This window comes from Balaenoptera ricei, chromosome 3 (assembly GCF_028023285.1).
Source record: "Balaenoptera ricei isolate mBalRic1 chromosome 3, mBalRic1.hap2, whole genome shotgun sequence".
In the NCBI taxonomy this organism is placed as follows: domain Eukaryota; kingdom Metazoa; phylum Chordata; class Mammalia; order Artiodactyla; family Balaenopteridae; genus Balaenoptera; species Balaenoptera ricei.
This window is the reverse complement of record NC_082641.1, coordinates 34,737,456-34,764,697: the sequence shown is the minus strand read 5'-3', so window position 1 is coordinate 34,764,697 and position 27,242 is coordinate 34,737,456. Positions and strand designations below refer to the sequence as shown.

Sequence of the window (27,242 nt, the reverse complement as noted above, 5' to 3'; positions counted from 1 at the left end):
CTGGGTGAAGAACAGATGCCAGAAGGCAACCTACATGAAGAGGCGGGGCCAAATCCAAAGCTGAACCCCAGGAGCTGTGCAAACAAACAAGAGAAAGGGAAATTTCTTCCAGCAGCCTCAGGAGCAGCGGATTAAATCTCCACAATCAACTTGATGTACCCTGCATCTATGGAATACCTGAATAGACAAGGAATCATCCCAAAATTGAGGAGGTGGACTTTGGGACCAACTGTAGACATGGGGATTGCTGTATGTGACTGACTAGTTTCTGATTTTTATGTTTATCTTAGTATAATTTTTAGTACTTTTTATCATTGGTGGATTTGTTTATCGGTTTGGTTGCTCCCTGCTTTTTTTTTATTACTTTTTTAATTTTAATAATATTTTTTAATTTAAAAACCTTTTTTATATTATTTTATTTTTTCTTTATTTCCTTTTTTTCTTGCTTTTCTTCTGAGCCATGTGGCTGACAGGGTCTTGCTGCTCCAGCTGGGGGTCAGGCCTGAGCCTCGGAGGTGGGAGAGTCGAGTTCAGGACATTGAACCACCAGACACCTCCCAGCACCATGTAATATCAATAGGCGAGAGCTCTCCCAGAGACCTCCATCTCAATCCTAAGACCCAGCTCCACCCAACGGCCAGCAAGCTCCAGTGCTGGACACCTCATGCCAAACAACTAGCAAGACAGGAACACAACCCCACCCATTAGCAGAGAGGCTGCCTAAAATCATACTAAGTTCACAGACACAGTAAAACACACTGCCGGAAGCAGCCCTGCCCACCAGAAAAACAAGATCCAGCCTCATCCACCAGAACACAGGCACCAGTCCCCTCCACCAGGAAGCCTACACAACCCACTGAACCAACCTCACCCACTGGTGGCAGACACCAAAAAGAACAGGAACTACAAACCTGCAGCCTGGGAAAAGGAGACCCCAACCACAGTAAGTTAAACAAAATAAGAAGACACAGAAATATGCAGCAGATGAAGGAGCAAGGTAAAAACCCACCAGACCAAACAAACGAAGAGGACATAGACAGTCTACCTGAAAAAGAATTCAGAGTAATAATAGTAAAGATGATCCAAAATCTAGGAAATATAATGGAGAAAATACAAAACATTTAACAAAGACCTAGAAAAATTAAAGAGCAAACAAACAATGATGAACAACACAATAAATGAAATTAAAAATACTCTAGAAGGGATCAATAGCAGAATAACTGAGATTAACAAACGGATAAGTGACCTGGAAGATAAAATAGTGGAAATAACTACCACAGAGCAGAATAAAGAAAAAAGAATGAAAAGAACTGAGGACAGTCTCAGAGACCTCTGGGAAAACAATAAATGCACCAACATTTGAATTATAGGTGTCCCAGAAGAAGAAGAGAAAAAGAAAGAGCCTAAGAAAGTATTTGAAGAGATTATAGTTGAAAACTTCCCTAACATGGGAAAGGAAATAAAGTCCAGGAAGTGCAGAGAGTCCCATACAGGATAAATCCAAGGAGAAACAGACCAAGACACATATTAACAAACTATCGAAAATTAAATACAAAGAAAAAATAATAAAAGCAGCAAAGGAAAAACAACAAATAACATACAAGGGTATCCCCATAAGATTAAGAGCTGATCTTTCAGCAGAAACTCTGCAAGCCAGAAGTGGCAGGACATATTTAAAGTGATGAAAGGGAAAAACCTACAACCAAGATTACTCTACCACGCAAGGATCTCATTCAGATTCGATGGAGAAATTAAAACCTTTATAGACAAGCAAAAGTTAAGAGAATTCAGCACCACCAAACCAGCTTTACAACAAGTGCTAAAGGAACTTCTCTGGGCAGTAAACACAAGAGAAGGAAAAGACCTACAATAACAAACCCAAAACAATTAAGAAAATGGTAATAGGAACATACATATCAATAATTACCTTAAATGTAAATGGATTAAATGCTCCAACCAAAAGACATAGATTGGCTGAATGGATACAAAAACAAGATCCATATATATGCTGTCTACGAGAGACCCACTTCAGACCTCTGGACACATACAGACAAAGTGAGGGGATGGAAAAAGATATTCCATGCAAATGGAAATCAAAAGAAAGCTGGAGTACCAATTCTCATACCACACAAAATACACTTTAAAATAAAGACTATTACAAGAGACAAAGAAGGACACTACATAATGATCAAGGGATCACTCCAAGAAGAAGATATAACAATTGTAAATATTTATGCACCCAACAGAGGAACACCTCAATACATAAAGCAAATGCTAATAGCCATAAAAGGGGAAATCAACAGTAGCACAATCATAGTAGGGGACTTTAACACCCCACTTTGACCAATGGACAGATGATCCAAAATGAAAATAAATAAGGAAACACAAGCTTTAAATGACACATTAAACAAAATGCACTTAATTGATATTTATAGGGTATTCCTTCCAAAAACAATAGAATACACTTTCTTCTCAAGTGCTTATGGAACATTCTCCAGGATAGACCACACCTTGGGTCACAAATCATGCCTTGGTAAATTTAAGAAAATTAAAATCATATCAAGTATCTTTTCAAACCACAATGCTATGAGACTAGATATCAATTACAGGAAAAAAACTGCAAAAAATACAAACACATGGAGGCTAAACAATACACTACTAAATAACCAAGAGATCACTGAAGAAATCAAAGAGGAAATCAAAAAATACTTAGAAACAAATGACGTTGAAAACATGACGACCCAAAACCTATGGGATGCAGCGAAAGCAGTTCTAAGCGGGAAGTTTATAGCAGTACAGTCCTACCTCAAGAAACAAGAAACAACTCAATTAAACAACATAACCTTACACCTAAAGCAATTAGAGAAAGAAGAACAAAAAAACCCAAAGTTAGCAGAAGGAAAGAAATCATAAAGATGACATCAGAAATAAATGAAAGAGAAATGAAGGAAACAATAGCAAAGATCAATAAAACTAAAAGCTGGTTATTTGAGAAGATAAACAAAAGTGATAAACCATTAGTCAGACTTATCAAGAAAAAAAGGGAGGAGACTCAAGTCAAAAGAATTAGAAATGAAAAAGGAGAGGTAACAACTGACACTGCAGAAATACAAAGGATCATGAGAGATTACAACAAGCAGCTCTATGTCTATAAAATGGGCAACCTGGAAGAAATGGACAAATTCTTAGAAAAGCACAACGTTCCAAAACTGAACAAGGAAGAAATAGAAAATATAAACAGACCAATCACAAGTGCTGAAACTGAAACTATGATTAAAAATCTTCCAACAAACAAAAGCCCAGGACCAGATGGCTTCACAGGTTAATTCTATCAAACATTTACAGAAGAGCTAACACTTATCCTTCTCAAACTCGTCCAAAATATAGCAGAGGGAGGAATATTCCCAAATTCATTCTACAAGGCCACCATCACCCTGATACCAAAACCAGACAAAGATGTCACAAAAAAAGAAAACTACAGGGCAATATCACTGATGAACATAGATGCAAAAGTCCTCAACAAAATACTAGCAAACAGAATCCAACAGCACATTAAAAGGATCATACCCCATGATCAAGTGGGGTTTATCCCAGGAATGCAAGGATTCTTCAATATATGCATATTAGTCAATGTGATACACCATATTAACAAATTGAAAGATAAAAACCACACGATAATCTTAATAAATGCAGAAAAGCTTTCAACAAAATTCAACACCCATTTATGATAAAAAAAAACCCTACAGAAAGTAGGCATAGAAGGAACTTACCTCAACATAAAAAAGGTCATATATGACAAATCCATAGCCAATATCGTTCTCAATCATGAAAAACTGAAACTATTTCCTCTAAGATCAGGAACAAGTCAAGGCTGCTCACTCTCACTGCTATTATTCAACATAGTTTTGGACGTTTTAGCCACAGCAATCAGAGAAGAAAAAGAAATAAAAGGAATCCAAATCGGAAAAGAAGAAGCAAAGCTGTCACTGTTTGCAGATGAAATGATACTATACATAGAGAATCCTAAAGATGCTACCAGAAAACTACTAGAGCTAATCAATGAATTTGGTAAAGTAGCAGGATACAAAATTAATGCACAGAAATCTCTTGCATTCTTATACACTAATGATGAAAAATCTGAAAGAGAAATTATGGAAACACTCTCATTTACCATTGCAACAAAAAGAATAAAATACCTAGGAATAAACCTACCTAAGGAGACAAAACACCTGTATGCAGAAAACTATAAGACACTGATGAAAGAAATTAAAGATGATACAAACATATGGAGAGATATACCGTGTTCTTGGCTTGGAAGAATCAACATTGTGAAAATGACTATAGTGTCCAAAGCAATCTACAGATTCAATGCAATCCCTATCAAACTACCAATGGCATTTTTCACAGAACTAGAACAAAAAATTTCACAATTTGTATGAAAACACAAAAGACCTCGAATAGACAAAGCAACCTTGAGAAAGAAAAACGGAGCTGGAGGAATCAGACTCCCTGACTTCAGACTATACTACAAAGTTACAGTAATCAAGAGAGTATGGTACTGGCACAAAAACAGAAATATAGATCAATGGAACAGAATAGAAAGCCCAGAGATAAACCCACACACATATGGTCACCTTATCTTTGGTAAAGGAGGCAAGAATATACAGTGGAGAAAAGACAGCCTCTTCAATAAGTGGTGCTGGGAAAACTGGACAGCTACATGTAAAAGAATGAAATTAGAACACTCCCTAACACCATACACAAAAATAAACTCAAAATGGATTAAAGACCTAAATGTAAGGCCAGACACTATAAAACTCTTAGAGGAAAACATAGGCAGAACACTCTATGACATAAATCACGGCAAGATCCTTTTTGACCCACCTCCTAGAGAAATGGAAATAAAAACAAAAATAAACAAATGGGACCTAATGAAACTTCAAAGCTTTTTCACAGCAAAGGAAACCATAAACAAGATGAAAAGACAACCATCAGAACTGGAGAAAATATTTGCAAATGAAGCAACTGACAAAGGATTAATCTCCAGAATTTACAAGCATCTCATGCAGCTCAATATCAAAAAAACAAACAAACCAATCCAAAAATGGGCAGAAGACCTAAATAGACATTTCTCCAAAGAAGATATACAGATTGCCAACAAGCACATGAAGGATGCTCAACATCACTGATCATCAGAGAAATGCAAATCAAAACTGCAATGAGGCATTACCTCACACGGGTCAGAATGGTCATCATCAAGAAATCTACAAACAATAAATGCTGGAGAGGGTGTGGAGAAAAGGGAACCATCCTGCACTCTTGGTGGGAATGTAAATTGATACAGCCACTATGGAGAACAGTATAGAGGGTCCTAGAAAATCTAAAAATAGAACTACCATATGACCCAGCAATACCACTGCTGAGCATATACCCTGAGAAAACCACAGTTCAAAAAGAGCCATGTACCACAATGTTCATTGCAGCTCTATTTACAATAGCCAGGACAAGGAAGCAACCTAAGTGTCCATCAACAGATGAATGGATAAAGAAGATGTGGCACATATATACAATGGAATGTTGCTCAGCCATAAAAAGAAATGAAATTGAGTTATTTGTAGTGAGGTGGATGGACCTAGAGTCTGTCATACAGAATGAAGTAAGTCAGAAAGAGAAAAATTCCTCATACTAACACATATATATGGAATCTAAAAAAAAGAAAAAAAAAGGTTCTGAAGAACCTAGGGACAGAACAGGAATAAAGACACAGACGTAGAGAATGTACTTGAGGACATGGGGAAGGGGAAGGGGAAGCTGGGACGAAGTGAGAGAGTGGTATGGACATATATACACTACCAAATGTAAAGTAGGTGGTTAGTGGGAAGCAGCTGCATAGCCCAGGGAGATCAGCTTGGTGCTTTGTGACCATCTAGAAGGGTGGGATAGGGAGGGTGAGAGGGAGACGCAAGAGGGAGGGGATATGGGGATATACGTATACGTATAGCTGATTCACTCTGTTATACGGCGGAAACTAACACAACATTGTAACGCAATTATACTCCAATAAGGATGTTTTAAAAAAGAATAGTCTCATTCTGATGATAAAGACTCATTCCTGTCCAGTGTAAAATCAGACTCATGTATATCAAAGGCTTTCTCTTCTCCCTAAATATAGGGCTAGTTTGTGCCTCCAAAAGCTTGGAGTAGAGAAAGAGGTGTGCGCATGGACTTCACACACACACACACACACACACACATCCCTTTGTGAGATTATTCTTTCATGTGGTGGCAGAGAGCTTGAAGAAAAATGATATATCCTTATATGGCTGCCACGACTCTCTTCTGTTATAACTGCCTTTTTTTACACGAACTAACCCTGGCATGTCGAGGGTGCTTATTAATTTAAGAGCTACTTTCAGGGGAATTTAATCCGAAATAACATTAGCTTAAGGTAAAGTTTTGTTTCTCTATCTCACAAAATAAATGCAGGGGAAGGCAGTCTACGGATGGTCTGGTGATTCTCTCATTTCAGATAGGACTGGTGCTCCTTCCTGCTTTCTGTTCTGCCATTCATTTTTTTTAATCTAATATTCATAATTTATTTTTTATTGAAGTATAACTGATACTTTACTTATTTATTTATTTTTAATCAAAGTAAAGTTTTCTCTTCTGACATTCTTAAATTTATTTCATGATCCAAGACTTCCCTGCTGGAGTACAAAGGAAGGAAGACCAGAAATGGAAACAGTCTCTCTTTTTAATGAGAGTTCCTGGGAAACTTATCATGGCGTCCATCTCACTACCCTTCTCTTATTCACATGGCCCCGTGGACCTGCAAGAGAGGCTATGAAATGCAGCTCTTTGGCTAGAAGCAAAAGTGTTTTTGAATAAAATTAGAGTTAAATGTCTGAGGGAGAGAATGAATGATGGAGTAGGAAGCCAACAGACTGTGCTTTTTTTTACTTTGAAATATATATTTTAAACAATGCAGACTGTTCTAAGGCAATTTTCATTTTTAAAACCGTGTGTCCATAATTGTTACTTTAAAATTTTTCTTCTATTTCTTTGCACAAACTTTTTTTTTTTTTCACTTTTAACACTGATTCGCTCTCACATTCCTCTGAGCTACAAGTGAACAAACACTTGTAGGGACACATTAATTTGTTTGTTTATTTATTTATGAGAACACTACAGGGTCTTTTTCTGTAACATTCCACTGATAGAATTCAACCCAAAGATGGCTCTATCTACCCTCCTCAGTATTAACCACAAGTGGTCCACTTTGTATGAGCTTCTTGCAGCTGGGGTCCCCTCACCCAGCAGATGGCCTTCTAGGGAGTACTTAAAATGTTCCCATTGTCCATTTAACCCAGAGGAAACTTCTATCTTTATCTTTGCAATACCCAACCATGAGAATACAGACTGTCCTCTGGAACTGTCTGAATTTCAGCTCAGTCCTACCTCTCTAGCCCCTTTCTATACTCCTCAGTCCTCTTTTATATGGCATTGAAGATGTTTGTGAGAGTAGTTGGCCCTACAGCTTAAGTTTTCAGAAAGTGGCCTTTTGTTCTCAGCTATGGGCTTCAGTTCCTGGAAACAATTTTACACACTGGTGCACTGATTGTTAACTCTAAAGTTGACATTAGAGAAGAAACTTATATTTGGAATAATCAAGGGGTTCTTGTCCTCTCAGCAAGAGAAGGACTATGGCTAACCTTTTGTTAGCAGGAGCCATCCATTTACTTAGATTTAGCAAGTTACCCAGGGATTAATTGACTTAAAAGCTCATGCTCTTAACCACAATACAAATACACTTACAAAGCTATATAATTATATACGACTCTTGTATTACAATTAATAACTGTTAAAAACGTGTTCAGAGGACGTACAGGCTACCATCAGCTAGGTCGATCAGGATTAGCTTCAAAATATAGCCAGGAATTGATCTGGATGCAGATAGGCAGAGAGGAGAGACAATGCAACATTGATTGAGTAGGGCTTGGCATGGTAGCAAAGGAACAATAATCTTATTAGTTTAGAAAATTGTCAATTTTTCAGATGATAAAGAGGGATTAAGGAGGATGGAAAAATGATTCTAGAAAGAAAAGTTGATTGGATCAAAATATGGAAGATTTTGATCATCAGAATTTAATAATTCAGACTTTAATTTGAAGGCAATTGGGAGTAGTACCATGCTTAAAATGAAATTTTAGAAAGAGGAATCCCAGAGCATGCCAGACAAAATGAGAGTCTAAAAGGAGAGAAATTGGGGGAAAGAATAACTGGGTGGTAAGTTAACATATGAGTTGGCTACATGCCATCTCTTCTTTTCTATTCTTCATATATAAATGCTTGCTTTCCTCTCTTGGACAGCTTTTATTCAGAAGATATCTGTGTGCTTGATACAAGCTCCAGTCATCACTTTACTTCAACCGCTTGTAAGTTTTTGGCCGAGAAATGTTTGAACAATCAGCAATTCCATTTTCTACATGTTGGTTCATGCCAAGAAGGTCCACAGCTAGAATGGGGTCTTGAAAGGACAAAACTTTCATCCAGTAGCACAAAGAAAGAATCCTGTGGCTATGACACCTGCTACGACTGGGAAAAATGTTCAGGTAAGCTCCAACAGTGACCCATACTAGAAAAGCTCTCACTTAACCTTCATCTCAGCTAATATATCTTACTTGCATTTATACATTCTTTCTTTAAAATAACCTTTCCTTAATCAAAAATAATTCTTTTCATTGTAAAAAAAAACTTATGAATTGATTGAAATAGAAGGGAAAAGTAGAACCCAACCCACCCACACTTTTGGTGTAAATCTCTCCAATCTTTTTCTGCACATACATAATCAGTCCCACCCTTAGACCCCAGTAAGAAGAACACCCATCCTGATCTATGCTTTAGGTACCCTTCTTCCCCATCCCCAGCTTTGGAGGGCCTTTATCAAAATTGTCTAAGTTTCCTGTGGCAGTTGGAACCAGCTGAGGCCAGCATAGGTAGAGTGCCCTGAGCCTGGACGTGGATACCAATTACCAGAAGCATTTGCCTCAAATGTTTTGAAGTCCTCTTGCAGTGCCTGGAATCAGCCCAGGCTGGCAGGGTTATATAGGCAGGATGTCTTGAGCCCACACATAGTCCCTCATGGGCCCAGGCCCTGTTTCTTCCTTGTGGGACATTCTCCTACCCTCTACTGCTTCTCTCCCCCACCAGGCATGGGGTCAACCAGATGCTCCAAGGAGCTCTGGGACTCCACCTATAGAGTCATCCCTCGCTCACAGCTAGACCTCATTCCCAGAGAGCAGCCTGGTGAGCCACTGGCCAGCAAGGTAGTCTTTCTCCAAATTGCTTGAGATCAGACAGCTAGTATGTTGCTGACACTAATTTGGAGTGACTTTAATCATTTATATAAAGAGGCACCCCATTAAAAAAATGTCCCTGGGGCCTCACACACCTCAGGGGTGGCATTGATTATGTTACAAGATTTTTTAAAAATAGGATCATATACTACATCTTATTTTATATATTGTTCTTTTTCACTAAATATATCATGAAACTATTTCCATGTCATCATATGTTATTCTGCCACATAATTTTCTTTTTCTTAATTTAATTTTAATTATTTTTTTATACAGCAGGTTCTTATTAGTGATCCATTTCATACATATTAGTGTATATAAGTCAATCCCAATCTCCCAATTCATCACATCACCACCACCACCACCACCACCGCTTTCCCCCCTTGGTGTCCATAAGTTTGGTCACTACATCTGTGTCTCAATTTCTGCCCTGCAAACCAGTTCATCTGTACCATTTTTCTAGGTTCCACATATATGCGTTAACATACGACATTTGTTTTTCTTTTTCTGACTTACTTCACTCTGTATGACAGTCTCTAGATTCATCCACGTCTCTACAAATAACCCAATTTCATTCCTTTTTATGGCTCAGTAATATTCCATTGTATATATGTACCACTTGTCTTTATACATTCGTCTGTCGATGGACATTTAGGTTGCTTCCATGACCTGGCTATTGTAAACAGTGCTGCAATGAACATTGGGGTGCATGTGTCTTTTTGAATTATGGTTTTCTCTGGGTATATGCCCAGTAGTGGGATTGCTGGGTCATATGGTAATTCTGTTTTTAGTTTTTTAAGGAACCTCCATACTGTTCTCCATAATGGCTGTAATTTACATTCCCACCAACAATGCAAGAGGGTTCCCTTTTCTCCACACCCTCTCCAGCATTTATTGTTTGTAGATTTTCTGATGGTGCCCATTCTAACTGGTGCGAGGTGATACCTCATTGTAGTTTTGATTTGCATTTCTCTAATAATTAGTGATGCTGAGCAGCTTTTCATGTGCTTCTTGGCCATCTGCAGGTCTTCTTCACAGAAATGTCTATTTAGCTCTTTTGCCCATTTTTGGATTGTGTTGTTTGTTTTTTTAATATTAAGCTGCATGAGCTGTTTATATATTTTGGAGATTAATCCTTTGTCCGTTGATTCATTTGCAAATATTTTCTCCCATTCTGAGGGTTGTCGTTTCATCTTGTTTGTAGTTTGCTTTGCAAAACTTTTAAGTTTCATTAGGTCCCATTTATTTTTCTTTTTATTCCATTACTCTAGGAGGTGGATCAAAAAAGATCTTGCGGTGATTTATGTCAAAGAGTGTTCTGCTTATGTTTTCATCTAAGAGTTTTATAGTGTCTGGCCTTACACTTAGGTTTTAATCCATTTTGAGTTTATTTTTGTGTATGGTGTTAGGGAGTGTTCTAATTTTATTCTTTTACATGTAGCTGTCCAGTTTTCCCAGCACCATTTATTGAAGAGGCTGTCCTTACTCCATTGTATATCCTTGCCTCCTTTTTCATAGATTAGTTGACCATAGGTGTGTGGGTTTATTTCTGGACTTTCTATCCTGCTCCATTGATCTATATTTCTGTTTTTGTGACAGCACCATATTGTCTTGATTACTGTAGCTTTGTAGTATAGTCTGAAGTCAGGAAATCTGATTCCTCCAGATTTTCCCTCAAGATTACTTTGGTTATTCAGGGTCTTTTGTGTCTCCATACAAATTTTAAGATATTTTTTTCTAGTTCTGTAAAAAATGCCATTGGTAATTTGATAGGGATTGCATTGAATCTGTAGATTGCTTTGGGTAGTATAGTCATTTTCACAAAATTGATTCTTCCAATACAAGAACATGGTATATCTCTCCATCTGTTTGTATCATCTTTAATTTCTTTCATCAGTGTCTTATAGTTTTCTGTATACAGGTGTTTTGTCTTGCTAGGTAGATTTATTCCTAGGTATTTTATTCTTTTTGTTGCAATGGTAAATGGAAGTGTTTCCTTAATTTCTCTTTTAGATTTTTCATCATTAGAGTATAGGAATGTAAGAGACTTCTGTGCATTAATTTTGTATCCTGCGACTTTACCAGACTCATTGATTAGCTCTAGAAGTTTTCTGGTGGCATCTTTAGGATTCTCTATGTATACTATCATGTCATATGCAAACAGTGACAGTGTTACTTCTTTTTTTACAATTTGGATTCATTGTATTTCTTTTTCTTCTCTGATTGCCATGCCTAAGACTTCCAAAATTATTTTGAATAATAGTGGCAACACTGGACATCCTTGTCTTGTTCCTGACCTTAGAGGAAATGCTTTCAGTTTTTCACCATTGAGAATGACATTTCCTGTGGGTTTGTCATATATAGCCTTTATTATGTTCAGGTAGGTTCCCTCTATGCCCACTTTCTGGAGAGTTTTTATCATAAATTGATGTTGAATTTTGTCATTAGCTTTTTCTGCATCTATTGAGATGATCATATGGTTTTTATTCTTCAGTTTTTTACTATGGTGTATCACAGTGGTTGATTTCTGTATATTGAAGAATCCTTGCATCCCTTGGATAAATCCCACTTGAATGGTGTTTGATCCTTTTAATGTGTTGTCGGATCCTGTGTGCTAGTATTTTGTTGAGGATTTTTGCATCTATATTCATCAGTGATATTGGTCTGTAATTTTCTTTTTTTCTACTACCTGTGTCTGGTTTTGGTATCAGGGTGATGGTGGCCTCATAGAATGAGTTTGGGAGTGTTCCTTCCTCTGCAATTTTTTGGAAGAGTTTGAGAAGGATGGGTGTTAGCTCTTCTCTAAATGTTTGATAGAATTCACCTGTGAAGCCATCTGGTCCTGGACTTTTGTTTGTTGGAAGATTTTTTAATCATAGTTTCAATTTCATTACTTGTGATTGTCTGTTCATATTTTCTATTTCTTCCTGGTTAAGTCTTCAAAGGTTATACTTTCTAAGAATTTGTCCATTTCTTCCAGGTTGTCCACTTTATTGGCATAGAGTTGCTTGTAATAGTCTCTTCGGATGCTTTGTATTTCTGCTGTGTCTGTTGTAACTTCTCTTTTATCATTTCTAATTTTACTGATTTGAGTCCTCTCCCTCTTTTTCTTGATGAGTCTGGCTAATGGTTTATCAATTTTGTTTATCTTCTCAAAGAACCAGCTTTTAGTTTTTTGATCTTTGCTATTGTTTCCTTTGTTTCTATTTCATTTATTTCTGCTCTGATCTTTATGATTTCTTTCCTTCTGCTAACTTTGGGTTATGTTTGTTCTTCTTTCTCTAGTTCCTTTAGGTGTAACGTTAGATTATTTATTTGAGATTTCTCTTGTTTCTTGAGGTAGGCTTGTATTGCTATAAACTTCCCTCTTAGAAGTGCTTTTGCTGCATCTCATAGGTTTTGGATCATTGTGTTCTCATTGTCATTTGTCTCTAGGTATTTTTTGATTTCCTCTTTGATTTCTTCAGTGATCTCTTGGTTATTTAGTAACGTATTGTTCAGCCTCCGTGTGTTTGTGTTTTTTACGTTTTTTTCCCTGTAATTGATTTCTAATCTCATAGCATTGTGGTCAGAAAAGATGCTTGATATGATTTCAATTTTCTTAAATTTACTGAGGCTTGATTTGTGACCCAAGATGTGATCTATCCTGGAGAATGTTCCATGCACACTTGAGAAGAAGGTGTAATCAGCTTTTTTTGGGTGGAATGTCCTATAAATATCAATTAAATCTATCTGGTCTATTGTGTCATTTAAAGCTTGTGTTTCCTTATTTATTTTCTGTTTGGATGATCTGTCCATTGGTGTAAGTGAGGTGTTAAAGTGCCCCACAATTATTGTGTTACTGTTGATTTCCTCTTTTATAGCTGTTAGCAATTGCCTTATGTGTTGAGGTGCTCCTATGTTGGGTGCATATATATTTATAATTGTTATATCTTCTTCTTGAATTGATCCCTTGATCATTATGTAGTGTCCTTCCTTGTCTCTTGTAACATTCTTTATTTTAAAGTCTATTTTATCTGATAGGAGTATTGCTACTCCAGCTTTCTTTTGATTTCCATTTTCATGGAATATCTTTTTCCATCCCCTCACTTTCACTCTGTATGTGTCCCTAGGTCTGAAGTGGGTCTCTTGTAGAGAGCATATATATGGGTCTTGTGTTTGTATCCATTCAGCGAGCCTGTGTCTTTTGGTTGGAGCATTTAATCCATTCACGTTTAAGGTAAATATCGATATGTACGTTCCTATGACCATTTTCTTAATTGTTTTGGGTTTGTGTTTGTAGGTCTGTTCTTCTCTTGTGTTTCCCACTTAGACAAGTTCCTTTAGCATTTGTTGTAGAGCTGGTTTGGTGGTGCTGAATTCTCTTAGCTTTTGCTTGTCTGTAAAGCTTTTGATTTCTCAATCAAATCTGAATGAGATCCTTGCCGGGTAGAGTAATGTTGGTTGTAGGTTCTTCCCTTTCATCACTTTAAGTATATCATGCCAGTCCCTTCTGGCTTGTAGAGTTTCTGCTGAGAAATCAGCTGTTAACCTTATGGGAGTTTCCTTGTATGTTATTTGTCGTTTTTCCCTTGCTGCTTTCAATAATTTTTCTTTGTCTTTAATTTTTGTCAATTTGATTACTATGTGTCTCGGCATGTTACTCCTTGGGTTTATGCTGTATGGACTCTCTGCACTTCGTGGACTTGGGTGGCTAGTTCCTTTCCCAAGTTAGGGAAGTTTTCAACTATTATCTCTTCAAATATTTTCTCGGTTCCTTTCTCTCTCTCTTCTCCATCTGGGACCCTATAATGTGAATATTGTTGCGTTTAATGTTGCCCCAGAAGTCTCTTAGGCTGTCTTCATTTCTTTTCATTATTTTTTTTATTCTGTTCCGCAGCTGTGATTCCCACCATTCTGTCTTCCAGGTCACTTACCCATTCTTCTGCTTCAGTTATTCTGCTATTGATTCCTTCTAGTGTAGTTTTCATTTCAGTTATTGTATTGTTCATCTCTGTTTGTTTGTTCTTTAATTCTTCTAGGTCATTGTTAAACATTTCTTGCATCTTCCCAATCTTTGCCTCCATTCTTTTTTGGAGGTCATGGATCATGTTCACTATCATTATTCTGAATTCTTTTTCTGGAAGGTTGCCTATCTCCACTTCATTTAGTTGTTTTTCTGGGGTTTTATCTTATTCTTTCATCTGGTACATAGCCCTCTGCCTTTTCATATTGTCTATCTTTCTGTGAATGTGGTTTTTGTTCCACAAGCCTCAGGATTGTAGTTCTTCTTGCTTCTGCTGTCTGCCCTCTGGTGGATGAGGCTATCTAAGAGACTTGTGCAAGAGTCCTGATGGGAGAGACTGTAGATGGGTAGAGCTCGCTGTTGCTCTGTTTGGCAGAGCTCAGTAAAACTTTAATCCGCTTGTATGCTGATGGGTTGGGCTGGGTTCCCTCCCTGTTAGTTGTTTGGGCTAAGGTAACCCAACACTGCAGCCTACCCGGGCTCTTTGTTGGTGCTAATGGTGGACTCTGGGAGGGCTCATGCCAAGGAGTACTTCCCAGAATTCCTGCTGCCAGTGTCCTTGTCCTTACGGTGAGACACAGCCACCCTCCGCCTCTGCAGGAGACCCTCCAACACTAGCAGGTAGGTCTGCTTCAGTTTCCTATGGAGTCACTGCTCCTTCTTCTGGGTCCCAATGTGCACATTACTTTGTGTGTGTCCTCCAAAAGTGGAGTCTCTGTTTCCCCCAGTCCTGTCAAAGTCCTGAAATCAAATCCTGCTAGCCTTCAAAGTCTGATTCTCTAGGAGTTCCTCCTTCTTTCCTAGGTTGGAAAGACTGACGTGGGGCTCAGAACCTTCAATCCAGTGGGTGGATTTCTGTGGTATAAGTATTCTCCAGTTTGTGAGTCACCCACCAGCAGTTATGGGATTTGATTTTATTGTGATTGTGCCCCTCCTACCATCTCATTGTGGCTTCTCCTTTTGTCTTTGGATATGGGGTATCTTTTTTGGTGAGTTCCAGTGTCTTCCTGTCGAAGACTGTTCAGCAGTTAGTTGTGATTCCAGTGCTCTCACAAGAGGGAGTGAGAGCACGTCCTTCTACTTCACCATCTTGAACAAATCTGTGACTGGTGTCTTTCCACATAATGTTCAATGTCTGCAAAAGCCTATATGGACATTCTGTGATTTATTTAATCAATCTTCTGTTAGTCCTTCAGATTTTTCCCAAGGTTTTGCTATTATAAGCAATGCTATAATAGACAAGTCTATCACAGATAGATCTATACTCTAAGACCATTTCCTTAGACTATACCTTAGAAAATGGAATTTCTAGATAAATATTATTTTAAAATATAAAGTCTTTCTTGGTACAATGTATCAACTTGCTTTCCAGAAACGTTTTTATCATATTATATTCATATTGACAATGAGTGATAAAGACTGCCTTCCACACCCTCACCAAAACTTGGAGCTGTTATCACTTTATAGCTCTGCCTATTTGATACTTAAGAGGTAACATTACCTTTCCACTTTCTGTAAGTGTATTGCCTATTGGCATTTCAGTTGTGAATTGCTTAGAAGCAGAAACTTCACAGCAGTTCATTTGCTCTAAGATGAAATTGGAACCCGAAATGGTTCAACTAAGCTTCATATAATACATAAATACGGGTTGAAGATTAGTATTTAACAGAACTCAAATAGGCAGCTAGATTTCCCTTATGGCACATCTTCAAAAAATCATCTGAAATCGTGGCATAAAGTAAGCAATGGAAACTTATTGAATTGCTAACATCCAACTTTTGCCAAAACCACGTTACTTCTCAAAAACAAAGACAAAAACCTTATTATTACCCTTAGCTTCTCTTTAACTTTTCAACCCAATATTCTTCAACTCAGTCCTTGAAAAGGGGAGAGACCTTATAACCCACATCCAGGTTCTTCCTGATCCACTTAAAACTGATTATCAAGACCCAGCTCCCTTGACAGGTGGTGGGATTGAATCCATGATAGAGGGTCACCATGGGTGGCACAGTCAGCAGGCCATCTGATGGTGGCAACTCAGCAGGTCAGTGTCTGGGGCTTCTGACCTTCATGCCGTATCGAAACAATGCAATTTCACATAAGAGACTGCAAACCAGGGCCGGATACGTACAGTGCCCAACTCTAATCATTTTTAAATCATCATGTAGGTAAACATTACTATTCATTTTTTTGCTGCCTGACCAACACCATTACCCAACTGACATCTCTCTCAGAGAAAATAATTTGCGGTAGACAAGAGTTGAAAATACTATGCAACTACGTATTTATTTAAATAATGTAATTAAAATATAACTTCCTCTCTAAAAATTATAATGTACAAACATTATTGTCAAAAATATATACAGAAAATAAAAGGGATTTGGACAGCAGGGAGGATAAATGGTTCCTGTCTGTACCACAATAGGTAGCGCAGGTATTTGGGGATGTGTTTAGTGTTAGCATCTGTTTTCCTTACTTATCATGGAGAAAGAACTTCATGGAACTCTTCTATTGCAAAGAGTTTCTTTTTTGTTTTTCCTTTCCTTTTCCCACAAATTATTCTTTCCAAACCTGTCTAACAATATGTGGCTTATGATTTAGTCAAAATCTATCTTTACTATTAGCCCTTTGCTGTACATATATCTAAATACCACAATTCCTAGAAATCTGTTTGCCTTTAAAAAAGAACATAAAGAAGGCTTCCCTGGTGGCACAGTGGTTGAGAGTCTGCCTGCCAATGCAGGGGACGCGGGTTCGAGCCCTGGTCTGGGAAGATCCCACATGCCGCGGAGCGACTAGGCCCGTGAGCCACAACTACTGAGCCTGTGCGTCTGGAGCCTGTGCTCCGCAACAAGAGAGGCCGCAATAGTGAGAGGCCCATGCACCGCGATGAGGAGTGGGCCCCGCTCGCCACAACTGGAGAAAGCCCTCGCACAGAAATGAAGACCCAACACAGCCAAAAATAAATAAATAAATAAATAAATTTATTAAAAAAAAAAAAAAAGAACATAAAGAGAGCAACACTCAGCTCTACCCACCACCAGTCCCTCCCATCAGGAAACCTGCAAAAGCCTCTTAGATAGCCTTATCCACCAGAGGGCAGACAGCAGAAGCAAGAAGAACAAGAATCCTGCAGCCTGTGGAACAAAAACCACATTCGCAGAAAGATAGACAAGATGAAAAGGCAGAGGGCTATGTACCAGAAGAAGGAACAAGATAAAACCCTAGAAAAACAACTAAATGAAGTGGAGATAGGCAACCTTCCAGAAAAAGAATTCAGAATAACGATAGTGAAGATGATCCAGGACCTCGGAAAAAGAATGGAGGCAAAGATCGAGAAGATGCAAGAAATGTTTAACAAAGACCTAGAAGAATTAAAGAACAAACAAAAACAGATGAACAATACAATAACTGAAATGAAAACTACACTAGAAGGAATCAATAGCAGAATAACTGAGGCAGAAGAACGGATAAATGACCTGGAAGACAGAATGGTGGAATTCACTGTTGCAGAACAAAATAAAGAAAAAAGAATGAAAAGAAATGAAGACAGCTTAAGAGACTTCTGGGACAACATTAAACACAACAACATTCGCATTATATGGGTCCCAGAAGGAGAAGAGAAAGAGAAAGGACCAGAGAAAATATTTGAAGAGATTATAATCGAAAACTTCCCTAACATGGGAAAGGAAATAGCCACCCAAGTCCATGAAGCACAGAGAGTCCCATACAGGATAAACCCAAGGAGAAACACACTGAGACACATACTAATCAAATTGGCAAAAATTAAAGACAAAGAAAAATTATTGAAAGCAGCAAGGGAAAAACGACAAATAACATACAAGGAAACTCCCATAAGGTTAACAGCTGATTTCTCAGCAGAAACTCTACAAGCCAGAAGGGACTGGCATGATATACTTAAAGTGATGAAAGGGAAGAACCTACAACCAACATTACTCTACCCGGCAAGGATCTCATTCAGATTTGATTGAGAAATCAAAAGCTTTACAGACAAGCAAAAGCTAAGAGAATTCAGCACCACCAAACCAGTTCTACAACAAATGCTAAAGGAACTTCTCTAAGTGGGAAACACAAGAGAAGAACAGACCTACAAACACAAACCCAAAACAATTAAGAAAATGGTCATAGGAACGTACATATCGATATTTACCTTAAACGTGAATGGATTAAATGCTCCAACCAAAAGACACAGGCTCGCTGAATGGATACAAACACAAGACCCATATATATGCTCTCTACAAGAGACCCACTTCAGACCTAGGGACACATACAGAGTGAAAGTGAGGGGATGGAAAAAGATATTCCATGAAAATGGAAATCAAAAGAAAGCTGGAGTAGCAATACTCCTATCAGATAAAATAGACTTTAAAATAAAGAATGTTACAAGAGACAAGAAAGGACACTACATAATGATCAAGGGGTCAATTCAAGAAGAAGATATAACAATTATAAATATATATGCACCCAACATAGGAGCACCTCAATACATAAGGCAACTGCTAACAGCTGTAAAAGAGGAAATCGACAGTAACACAATAATTGTGGGGGAATTTAACACCTCACTTACACCAATGGACAGATCATCCTAAATGAAAATAAATAAGGAAACACAAGCTTTAAATGACACAATAGACCAGATAGATTTAATTGATATTTATAGGACATTCCATCCAAAAACAGCAGATTACACTTTCTTCTCAAGTGCGCATGGAACATTCTCCAGGATAGATCACATCTTGGGTCACAAATCAAGCCTCAGTAAATTTAAGAAAATTAAAATCATATCAAGCATCTTTTCTGACCACAATGCTATGATATTAGAAATCAATTACAGGGAAAAAAACGTAAAAAACACAAACACACGGAGGCTGAACAATACGTTACTAAATAACCAAGAGATCACTGAAGAAATCAAAGAGGAAATCAAAAAATACCTAGAGACAAATGACAATGAAAACACGATGATCCAAAACCTATGGGATGCAGCAAAAACAGTTCTAAGAGGGAAGTTTATAGATATACAAGCCTGCCTCAAGAAACTAGAGAAATCTCAAATACGCAATCTAACCTTACGCCTAAAGGAACTAGAGAAAGAAGAACAAACATAACCCAAAGTTAGCAGAAGGAAAGAAATCATAAAGATCAGAGCAGAAATAAATGAAATAGAAACAAAAGAAACAATAGCAAAGATCAATAAAACTAAAAGCTGGTTCTTTGAGAAGATAAACAAAATTGATAAACCATTAGCCAGACTCATTAAGAAGAAGAGGGAGAGGACTCAAATCACTAAAATTAGAAACGAAAAAGGAGAAGTTACAACAGACACAGCAGAAATACAAAGCATCCTAAGAGACTATTACAAGCAACTCTATGCCAATAAAATGGACAACCTGGAAGAAATGGACAAATTCTTAGAAAGGTGTAACCTTCCAAGATTGAACCAGGAAGAAATAGAAAATAGGAACAGACCAATCACAAGTAATGAAATTGAAACTGTGGTTAAAAATCTTCCAACAAACAAAAGTCCAGGACCAGGTGACTTCACAAGTGGATTCTATCAAACATTAAGAGAAGAGCTAACACCCATCTTTCTCAAACTCTTCCAAAAAATTGCAGAAGAAGGAACACTCCCAAACTCATTCTATGAGCCACCATCACCCTGATACCAAAACCAGACACAGGTAGTAGAAAAAAAGAAAATTACAGACCAATATCACTGATGAATATAGATGCAAAAATCCTCACCAAAATACTAGCAAACAGAATCCAACAACACATTAAAAGTATCATACACCATGATCAAGTGGGATTTATCTGAGAGATGCAAGGATTCTTCAATATACGCAAATCAATCAATGTGATACACCATAGTAACAAATTGAAGAATAAAAACCATATGATCATCTCAATAGATGTGGAAAAAGCTAACGACAAAATTCAACACCAATTTATGATAAAAACTCTCCAGAAAGTGGGCATAGAGGAAACCTACCTCAACATAATAAAGGCCATATACGACAAACCCTCAGCAAACATCATTCTCAAAGGTGAAAAACTGAAAAATTTCCTCTAAGATCAGGAACAAGACAAGGTTGTCCACTCTCACCACTATTATTCAACATAGGTTTGGAAGTCCTAGCCTTGGCAGTCAGAGAAGAAAAAGATATAAAAGGAATACAAATTGGAAAAGAACAAGTAAAACTGTCACTGTTTGCAGATGACATGATACTATACATAGAGAATGCTAAGGATGCCACCAGAAAACTACTAGAGCTAATCAATGAATTTGGTAATGTTGAAGGATACAAAATTATTGCACAGAAATCTCTTGCATTCCTATACACTAATGATGAAAAATCTGAAAGAGAATTTAAGGAAACAGTTCCCATTTACCATTGCAACAAAAAGAATAAAACACCTAGGAATAAACCTACCTAGGGAGACAAAACACCTGTATGCAGAAAACTATAAGACACTGATGAAAGAAATTAAGGATGATACAAACAGATGGAGAGATATACCATGTTCTTGGATTGGAAGAATCAATATTGTGAAAATGCCTATACTATCCAAAGCAATCTACAGATTCAATGCAATCCCTATCAAATTATCAATGGCATTTTTTACAGAACTAGAAAAAAAAATCTTAACGTTTGTATGGAGACACAAAAGAGCCCGAATAGCCAAAGCAGTCTTGAGGGAAAAAGACGGAGCTGGGGTATCAGACTCCCTGACTTCAGACTATACTACAAAGCTACAGTAATCAAGACAATATGGTACTGGCACAAAAACAGAAACATAGATCAATGGAAAAAGATAGAAAGCCCAGAGGTAAACCCACGAACCTATGGTCAACTAATCTATGACAAAGGAGGCAAGGATATACAATGGAGAAAAGACATTCTCTTCAATAAGTGGTTCTGGGAAAACTGGACTGCTGCATGTAAAAGAATGAAATTAGAACACTCCCTAACACCATACACAAAAATAAACTCAAAATGGATTAGAGACCTAAATGTAAGACCAGACAGTATAAAACTCTTAGAGGAAAACATAGGAAGAACACTCTTTGACATAAATCACAGCAAGATCTTTTTTGATCCACCTCCTAGAGTAATGGAAAGAAAAACAAAAATAAACAAATGGGACCTAATGAAACTTCAAAGCTTTTGCACAGCGAAGGAAACCATAAACAAGAAAAAGACAACCCTCAGAATAGGAGAAAATATTTGTAGACGAATCAATGGACAAAGGATTAATTTCCAAAATATATAAATAGCTCATGCAGCTCAATATTAAAAAAACAGACAACCCAATCCAAAAATGGGCAGAAGATCTAAATAGACATTTCTCCAAAGAAGACATACAGATGGCCAAGAAGCACATGAAAAGCTGCTCAACATCAATAATTATTAGAGAAATGCAAATCAAAACTACAGTGAGGTATCACCTCACACCAGTTAGAATGGGCTTCATCAGAAAATCTACAAACAACAAATCCTGGAAAGGGTGTGGAGAAAAGGGAACCCTCTTGCACTGTTGGTGGGAATGTAAATTGATACAGCTATTATGGAGAACAGTATGGAGGTTCCTTGAAAAACTAAAAATAGAATTACCATATGATTCAGCAATCCCACTACTGGGCATATACCCAGAGAAAACCACAATTCAAAAAGACACATGCACCCCAATATTCATTGCGGCACTATTTACAATAGCCAGGTCATGGAAGCAACCTAAATGCCCATTGATAGACAAATGGATAAAGAAGAAGTGGTACATATATACAGTGGAATATTACTCAGCCATAAAAAGGAATGAAATTGGGTCATTTGTTGAGACGTGGATGGATCTAGAGACTGTCATACAGAGTGAAGTAAGTCAGAAAGAGAAAAACAAATATCATATAATAACGCATATATGTGGAACCTAGAAATATGGTACAGATGAACTGGTTTGCAGGGTGGAAATTGAGACATAGATGTAGAGAACAAACGTATGGACACCAAGGGGGGAAAGCGGTGGGGGGGGAGGGGGTGGTGTGATGAACTGGGCTATTGGGATTGACATGTATACACTGATATGTATAAAATTGATGACTAATTAGAACCTCCTGTATAAAAAAAAATAGAAAAACCTATTTATTAGGTTTATAGACATGTGTGCAATTTTTAAAAAAACAAAAAACACTACTGTTACCTTGAAAAAAAAAAAGAACATAAAAAGTTTGAATACTTACCAATACTGGTCAAGTTAGCAGAATGTCTTGGGGTAGTCCTACTAAAACATGAACGTTTCTTAATAAGAGATTTAAGTCATTTAAAATATCCTTTGATCCTACACACAGTTAGAAAACTGAAAGCCTTTTTCCCCCTAAAGATATGGTCTGCCTGCGCCAGCCTTCTTAGTTGGTGAGCAAAAGTCAGTGTCACAGAGATTTCTGTTCCTGTAGCACTACAGAACAGCGTCAATGTACAAACCACAGCATTTATAAAGAGAGGAACCTGAAAATGTATTTTATACCCAACCCACTCATGGCAAGTTGGGATATTACTAATCTTGAGTTGAATTGAATGTTACCTTGATTAAATTGTGTTCTTGATTACATTGTGTACTTTGTTGCTCTTTTCCTTCTCCATCAAAAATGAAATGAGAAAAAGTTTAAAATGGAACTTCAAAGTAACATGAAGTTCACTTTGCAAAACTTAGAACACAGAAGCCTTCCCAAGGAGCCTATTTTTATAGCTATGAAATGTTTTATCTAAATTTCAAAAATATCCAGCATCAACCAACAGGAGGGGAAAATGTATTCAATAAACATCCATTTAGTATCCAATATGCCAAAGTCACTGTACACCATAAGGTGAGAGGTGTGATGATAAAGGAGCTTTGTACCCTCAAATTGTTCAGTTTGGGGTGTTAATTTTCACAGTTTTTCCAAATAATTACATGAATAACTTTAATACAAGACAGTATGTGACAAGAGCGGTAAGAGAGATAAATACCTTCTGGCCAGGAAGGGTTTCATAAGGATGGAAACATGAATTAGTGGAGGTGGCAGGAAGGGCCTTTTCATGCTAATAATCTGAAAATCATCTTGCTAAGAGTATTTAAGCTATAACCATACTACAAGAGTGGTGACCATGGCCTTTCCACAAGCCTGGGGAACTGACCTCCTCTCTAGAGGTAGAAGTCTCCTGTCCTTCGCCAAACCCTATAGTTTCCAACAACAAACAAGACTCTCCCCAACTAGAATTTCTCTAGCTGGTTGGCAAAGGCATAAAAGGGAAATTCACGCCTTTTCATGAACTATTTCCTACTGAGGACAGGAAGCTTATACGCTTAATGTTCATCTCCCCATTCCCTTTCCCTATTTTCTCCCATCAGTTGAGACACATGGGAAAGAACTGATACCTGCCTCAAAGAGACTACAGCCTGATTCTCAGGCTGACTCAGATATTTTGGCAACATAAATTATCACAGATCCACCAAATACATTTCTTTTTGAATACTTATACCTGCACCCTCAAATTCAGAATTGAAATCAATTGATGAAGCAGAATTAATTGAGCACCTTGTTAACAACTGAATGGGATAAACAGATGGAGGAACCATAGTTACTGCTCTCTAACAAAGCACTTATAACTGTCTTGGGAGAAAGACATATGGAAAGCTAACTAACAAGAAAGTATAAAAACATCAGAGGTAGTGCTGACAAATTTACACCATTAAAGTTTATTTAAAGGAAACATCAGTGGGGGTACGTGGCTATAAAATGCTTCATGAAAGAGGTGAGGCTTGTAGACATCGGACATGTGGGGAACTGGAAAAAGCACATCAGTCCGGCAAAAGAAGGGGCTAGTGTGGGCAAAGGACAAAACCTGGAACACCTTCAGGGTCTTGCTTGGGAAAGAGAGAGGGAGTCACTCTACCTGGGATGGAGAAAGCAGAAAAGATAATGTTGCGAAGGGATGTTGAGACCATCTGTGGAGGATCTTGAACTTTGACTAAAACATGAGTGTATATAAATGAGCCTATATCCATTTACTTAAAACTGATTTAATATGCTTGGCTTTGGTAAGTTTACCCCTAAATGATCATTTTAAAACTCTTTCATGAACACAAGATTTATATGAATTATGAAGTGTTAGGGTGGTTTTGAAACCAGGCCTTATAAAAGTATCACCCAATTTAGCTGCTTATTAAAAATCCAGATTCCTTGGTTAAGACTACACCCTCCCAATGCAGCGGGCACAGGTTTGATCCCTAGTCAGGGAACTAAGATCCCGCATGCTGCAAGACGTGGCCAAAAAAAAAAAAAAATCCAGATTCCTAGTCATAACCCAGGAATATTCTAGAAATAAATTAAAAATGTGACACAGAGTTATGTTAAAAGAGTTCAGGCTTGCGAGTCATTCATGATTTAAAATATGCCTCTACCACTTACTAATTGTGGGATCATGGGCAAATCACTTAACCTCTCTGAGCCGAGTTTCTTCATCTGTAGAATTAGTATAATGCCATATAGTTCTTATGTTTATTGTGAGAATTAAATGAAATAAAGCACACAAAGCCCTTGGCATAGTGTGTGGTTTCATGGTGCAGGCTCAATAAATGATACCGTATATAAGTGTTCCCAGGTGGTGCCAATGAGAAAAGAACATGAAGGACAGACTGAAGACATTGTGGAAATGGATTGATTGGATGTGGGCAGTGAGTGAAAGGGAGGTGTCAGAGGTAGCCCAGCTCTTGCATCTTACTGACTTACCAGTGCCCTCTCCTCTCTTATTCCCAGATCACTCCATTCAGCCACAGTTGGGTCATTGCCTTTGTTCCAGCATTCTCACTCATTGCCACCAAAGTGCTCACTGCTCTGGGGACAAGTTAGGTAAAATCAAACCCTAAAGCACTATGGTGAGTCACACTGTCTCTCTCATTGCAGCTGCCACCTCCAAGTGTGTCTGCCTATTGCCCTCCCAGTGCTTCAAGAGTGGAAACCAGCTCTTCTGCGTCAAAATGGGATCATCAATGAGCGGGAGAACAGTGAACATCTGTGAAGTAGGAGCTGTCAGGTGTGCCAACAGGAAAGTGGAAATACTGCATCCTGGGAGGTGTTAGACCTAACACAGTTACTGACAAAAAGATTTACTGCCCCAAAATAATCCCTACAAAAGGACACTCTTGAACCAACAGCAGACTGTCATATCCAGGAGTTACCAACATAAATCCTTTTGTGTTCGTTTCACATTATTGTTCTGCCTGCCTCCCGTGTCTTCTCCCCTGTCCAGTTCCCATCCATGATGCTCTGTAGCATACCCCTAGGTAATAACTTCCACATCAATCTAATAAATTCTTCTGTTCATGTTGCACTAAAATGATGGGACTTCTGAGGACCTTATGAAGCCTGTGGTATTAAGCATCCTGACAAGTAGAAATCAGAACAAAAACTGTAATTTTCTTCAATGAATCAATAAGCATAGAAATCTACAACAACTTGTATAACACATTCTTGAAACCCAACCTTCATGCATTCACTCAACAAATAATTGTGAATGTCTACAATGTTCCCAGTACTGTTTAAGGTGCTGGGGAATCAGCAGTGACTAAAACATACAAAAGCCCTTGCCTTCAGAAAGCTCACATTCATGTGGAGGAAGACATACAGAATGTAAAATAAGCATATAAAATATATAGTACGTTTGATGGTGATAATTGCTATGGAGAAGATAATGCAGGGAAAGGTGAGTCCCATCCTTAATCCTCGTCTTACACGAGGAGATATTCTATAGTTAATAAGCATCACAGTAGACTCAAGTGGAAGTTGCCTTGCTTAAAGTAGTTAATAAACTTCTGGAGTTTTCTCCTTAGGAGACTCTCTTTGCCTCAGCTAAAGTGCATCAGAAAGCTTTTAAGCTAAAGTTTGTGATGGATGGAAAATCATAAGAGAATTTCAAAGGAATAATTTTTAAGGTAAGGCATATCTTTCGTATTAGGCCATACCATGTAGACACCCACTTCTTAGAGTATCATTTTGAATTGGGGAAGAGAAACATCTTTGGAACAGCAGTTCTCAAACATGAGTGCGCATTGGAATCACTTGGAGCACTTGTTAATATAGTTGCCTGTGACCTACCCCCAGTTTCTTGTTCAGTAGTTCTGGGGTGGGGCCTGAGAATCTGTATTTCTAACAACTTTCCATGTGGGACTGCTCATGATGATCAAGGGTGTCGCATTTTGAGAACACTTCGCCTAGAAATGGAGTCATCAAATGGCTAATACAACTACTAAAATAACGATCTCAAAACTTTAGCCAGCCAATCTCCAAGCAGGTGAGTGGAAGCAGATTCCCTTCCTCTAAAACTCACTGGGATGCCCACCTAATGGAAGGAGTCTATGAGTCACAGCCATCTGGCAGCACCCTCTTTAGGTCTTATACATTAAATCTCACTCCTCCATCTCATTAATCATAAGAGCTTGGCAAAAATATAAAACATCTTGGAATAACAAAGGCTAAGTATGAGGAAGGGAAAAACCAAGAAAGAGAGAACACATTTTCCTGGTATAACGGCAATTGAGTGGAAATTGATCTTTGCCCAGGAGTCAGTGATGCATCTTTTCCCCAGTCATGCTACCCTTTACCCTTCTCACTACAAATATGGTGCAGGCCACTCTTGTAAGCTTCGCGCCCTCAGCACTCCCAAGACGCCAAAGTGAGGGCAAAGTTTAGGCATTAAATATTCCCACATTCAAAGGAGAACCACCACCAACTGAGTCAAGACACTTTGCTCAGGACTGACGACTCTCACACCAGCTCCACACCTTTCCAGGCTGAACAGCAGGACTAGGGGTGGGAGGGGAGC

General features: G+C 38.0%; 1 protein-coding gene across 1 annotated transcript in view; it reads left to right on the top strand.

Annotated features, from left to right (window-relative positions):
- The window catches only part of C6 (complement C6), a 92,138-nt gene extending 66,426 nt beyond the window's left edge, over positions 1–25,712 (top strand). Inside the window, exons 17-18 of the mRNA XM_059919258.1 lie at positions 8,371–8,612; positions 25,325–25,712. Of these exons, the coding sequence (XP_059775241.1) occupies positions 8,371–8,612; positions 25,325–25,500 (418 nt within the window). The 3' untranslated portion in view covers positions 25,501–25,712. The remainder of the gene's footprint in view (positions 1–8,370; positions 8,613–25,324) is intronic.
- The last annotated feature ends 1,530 nt before the right edge of the window (positions 25,713–27,242 follow it).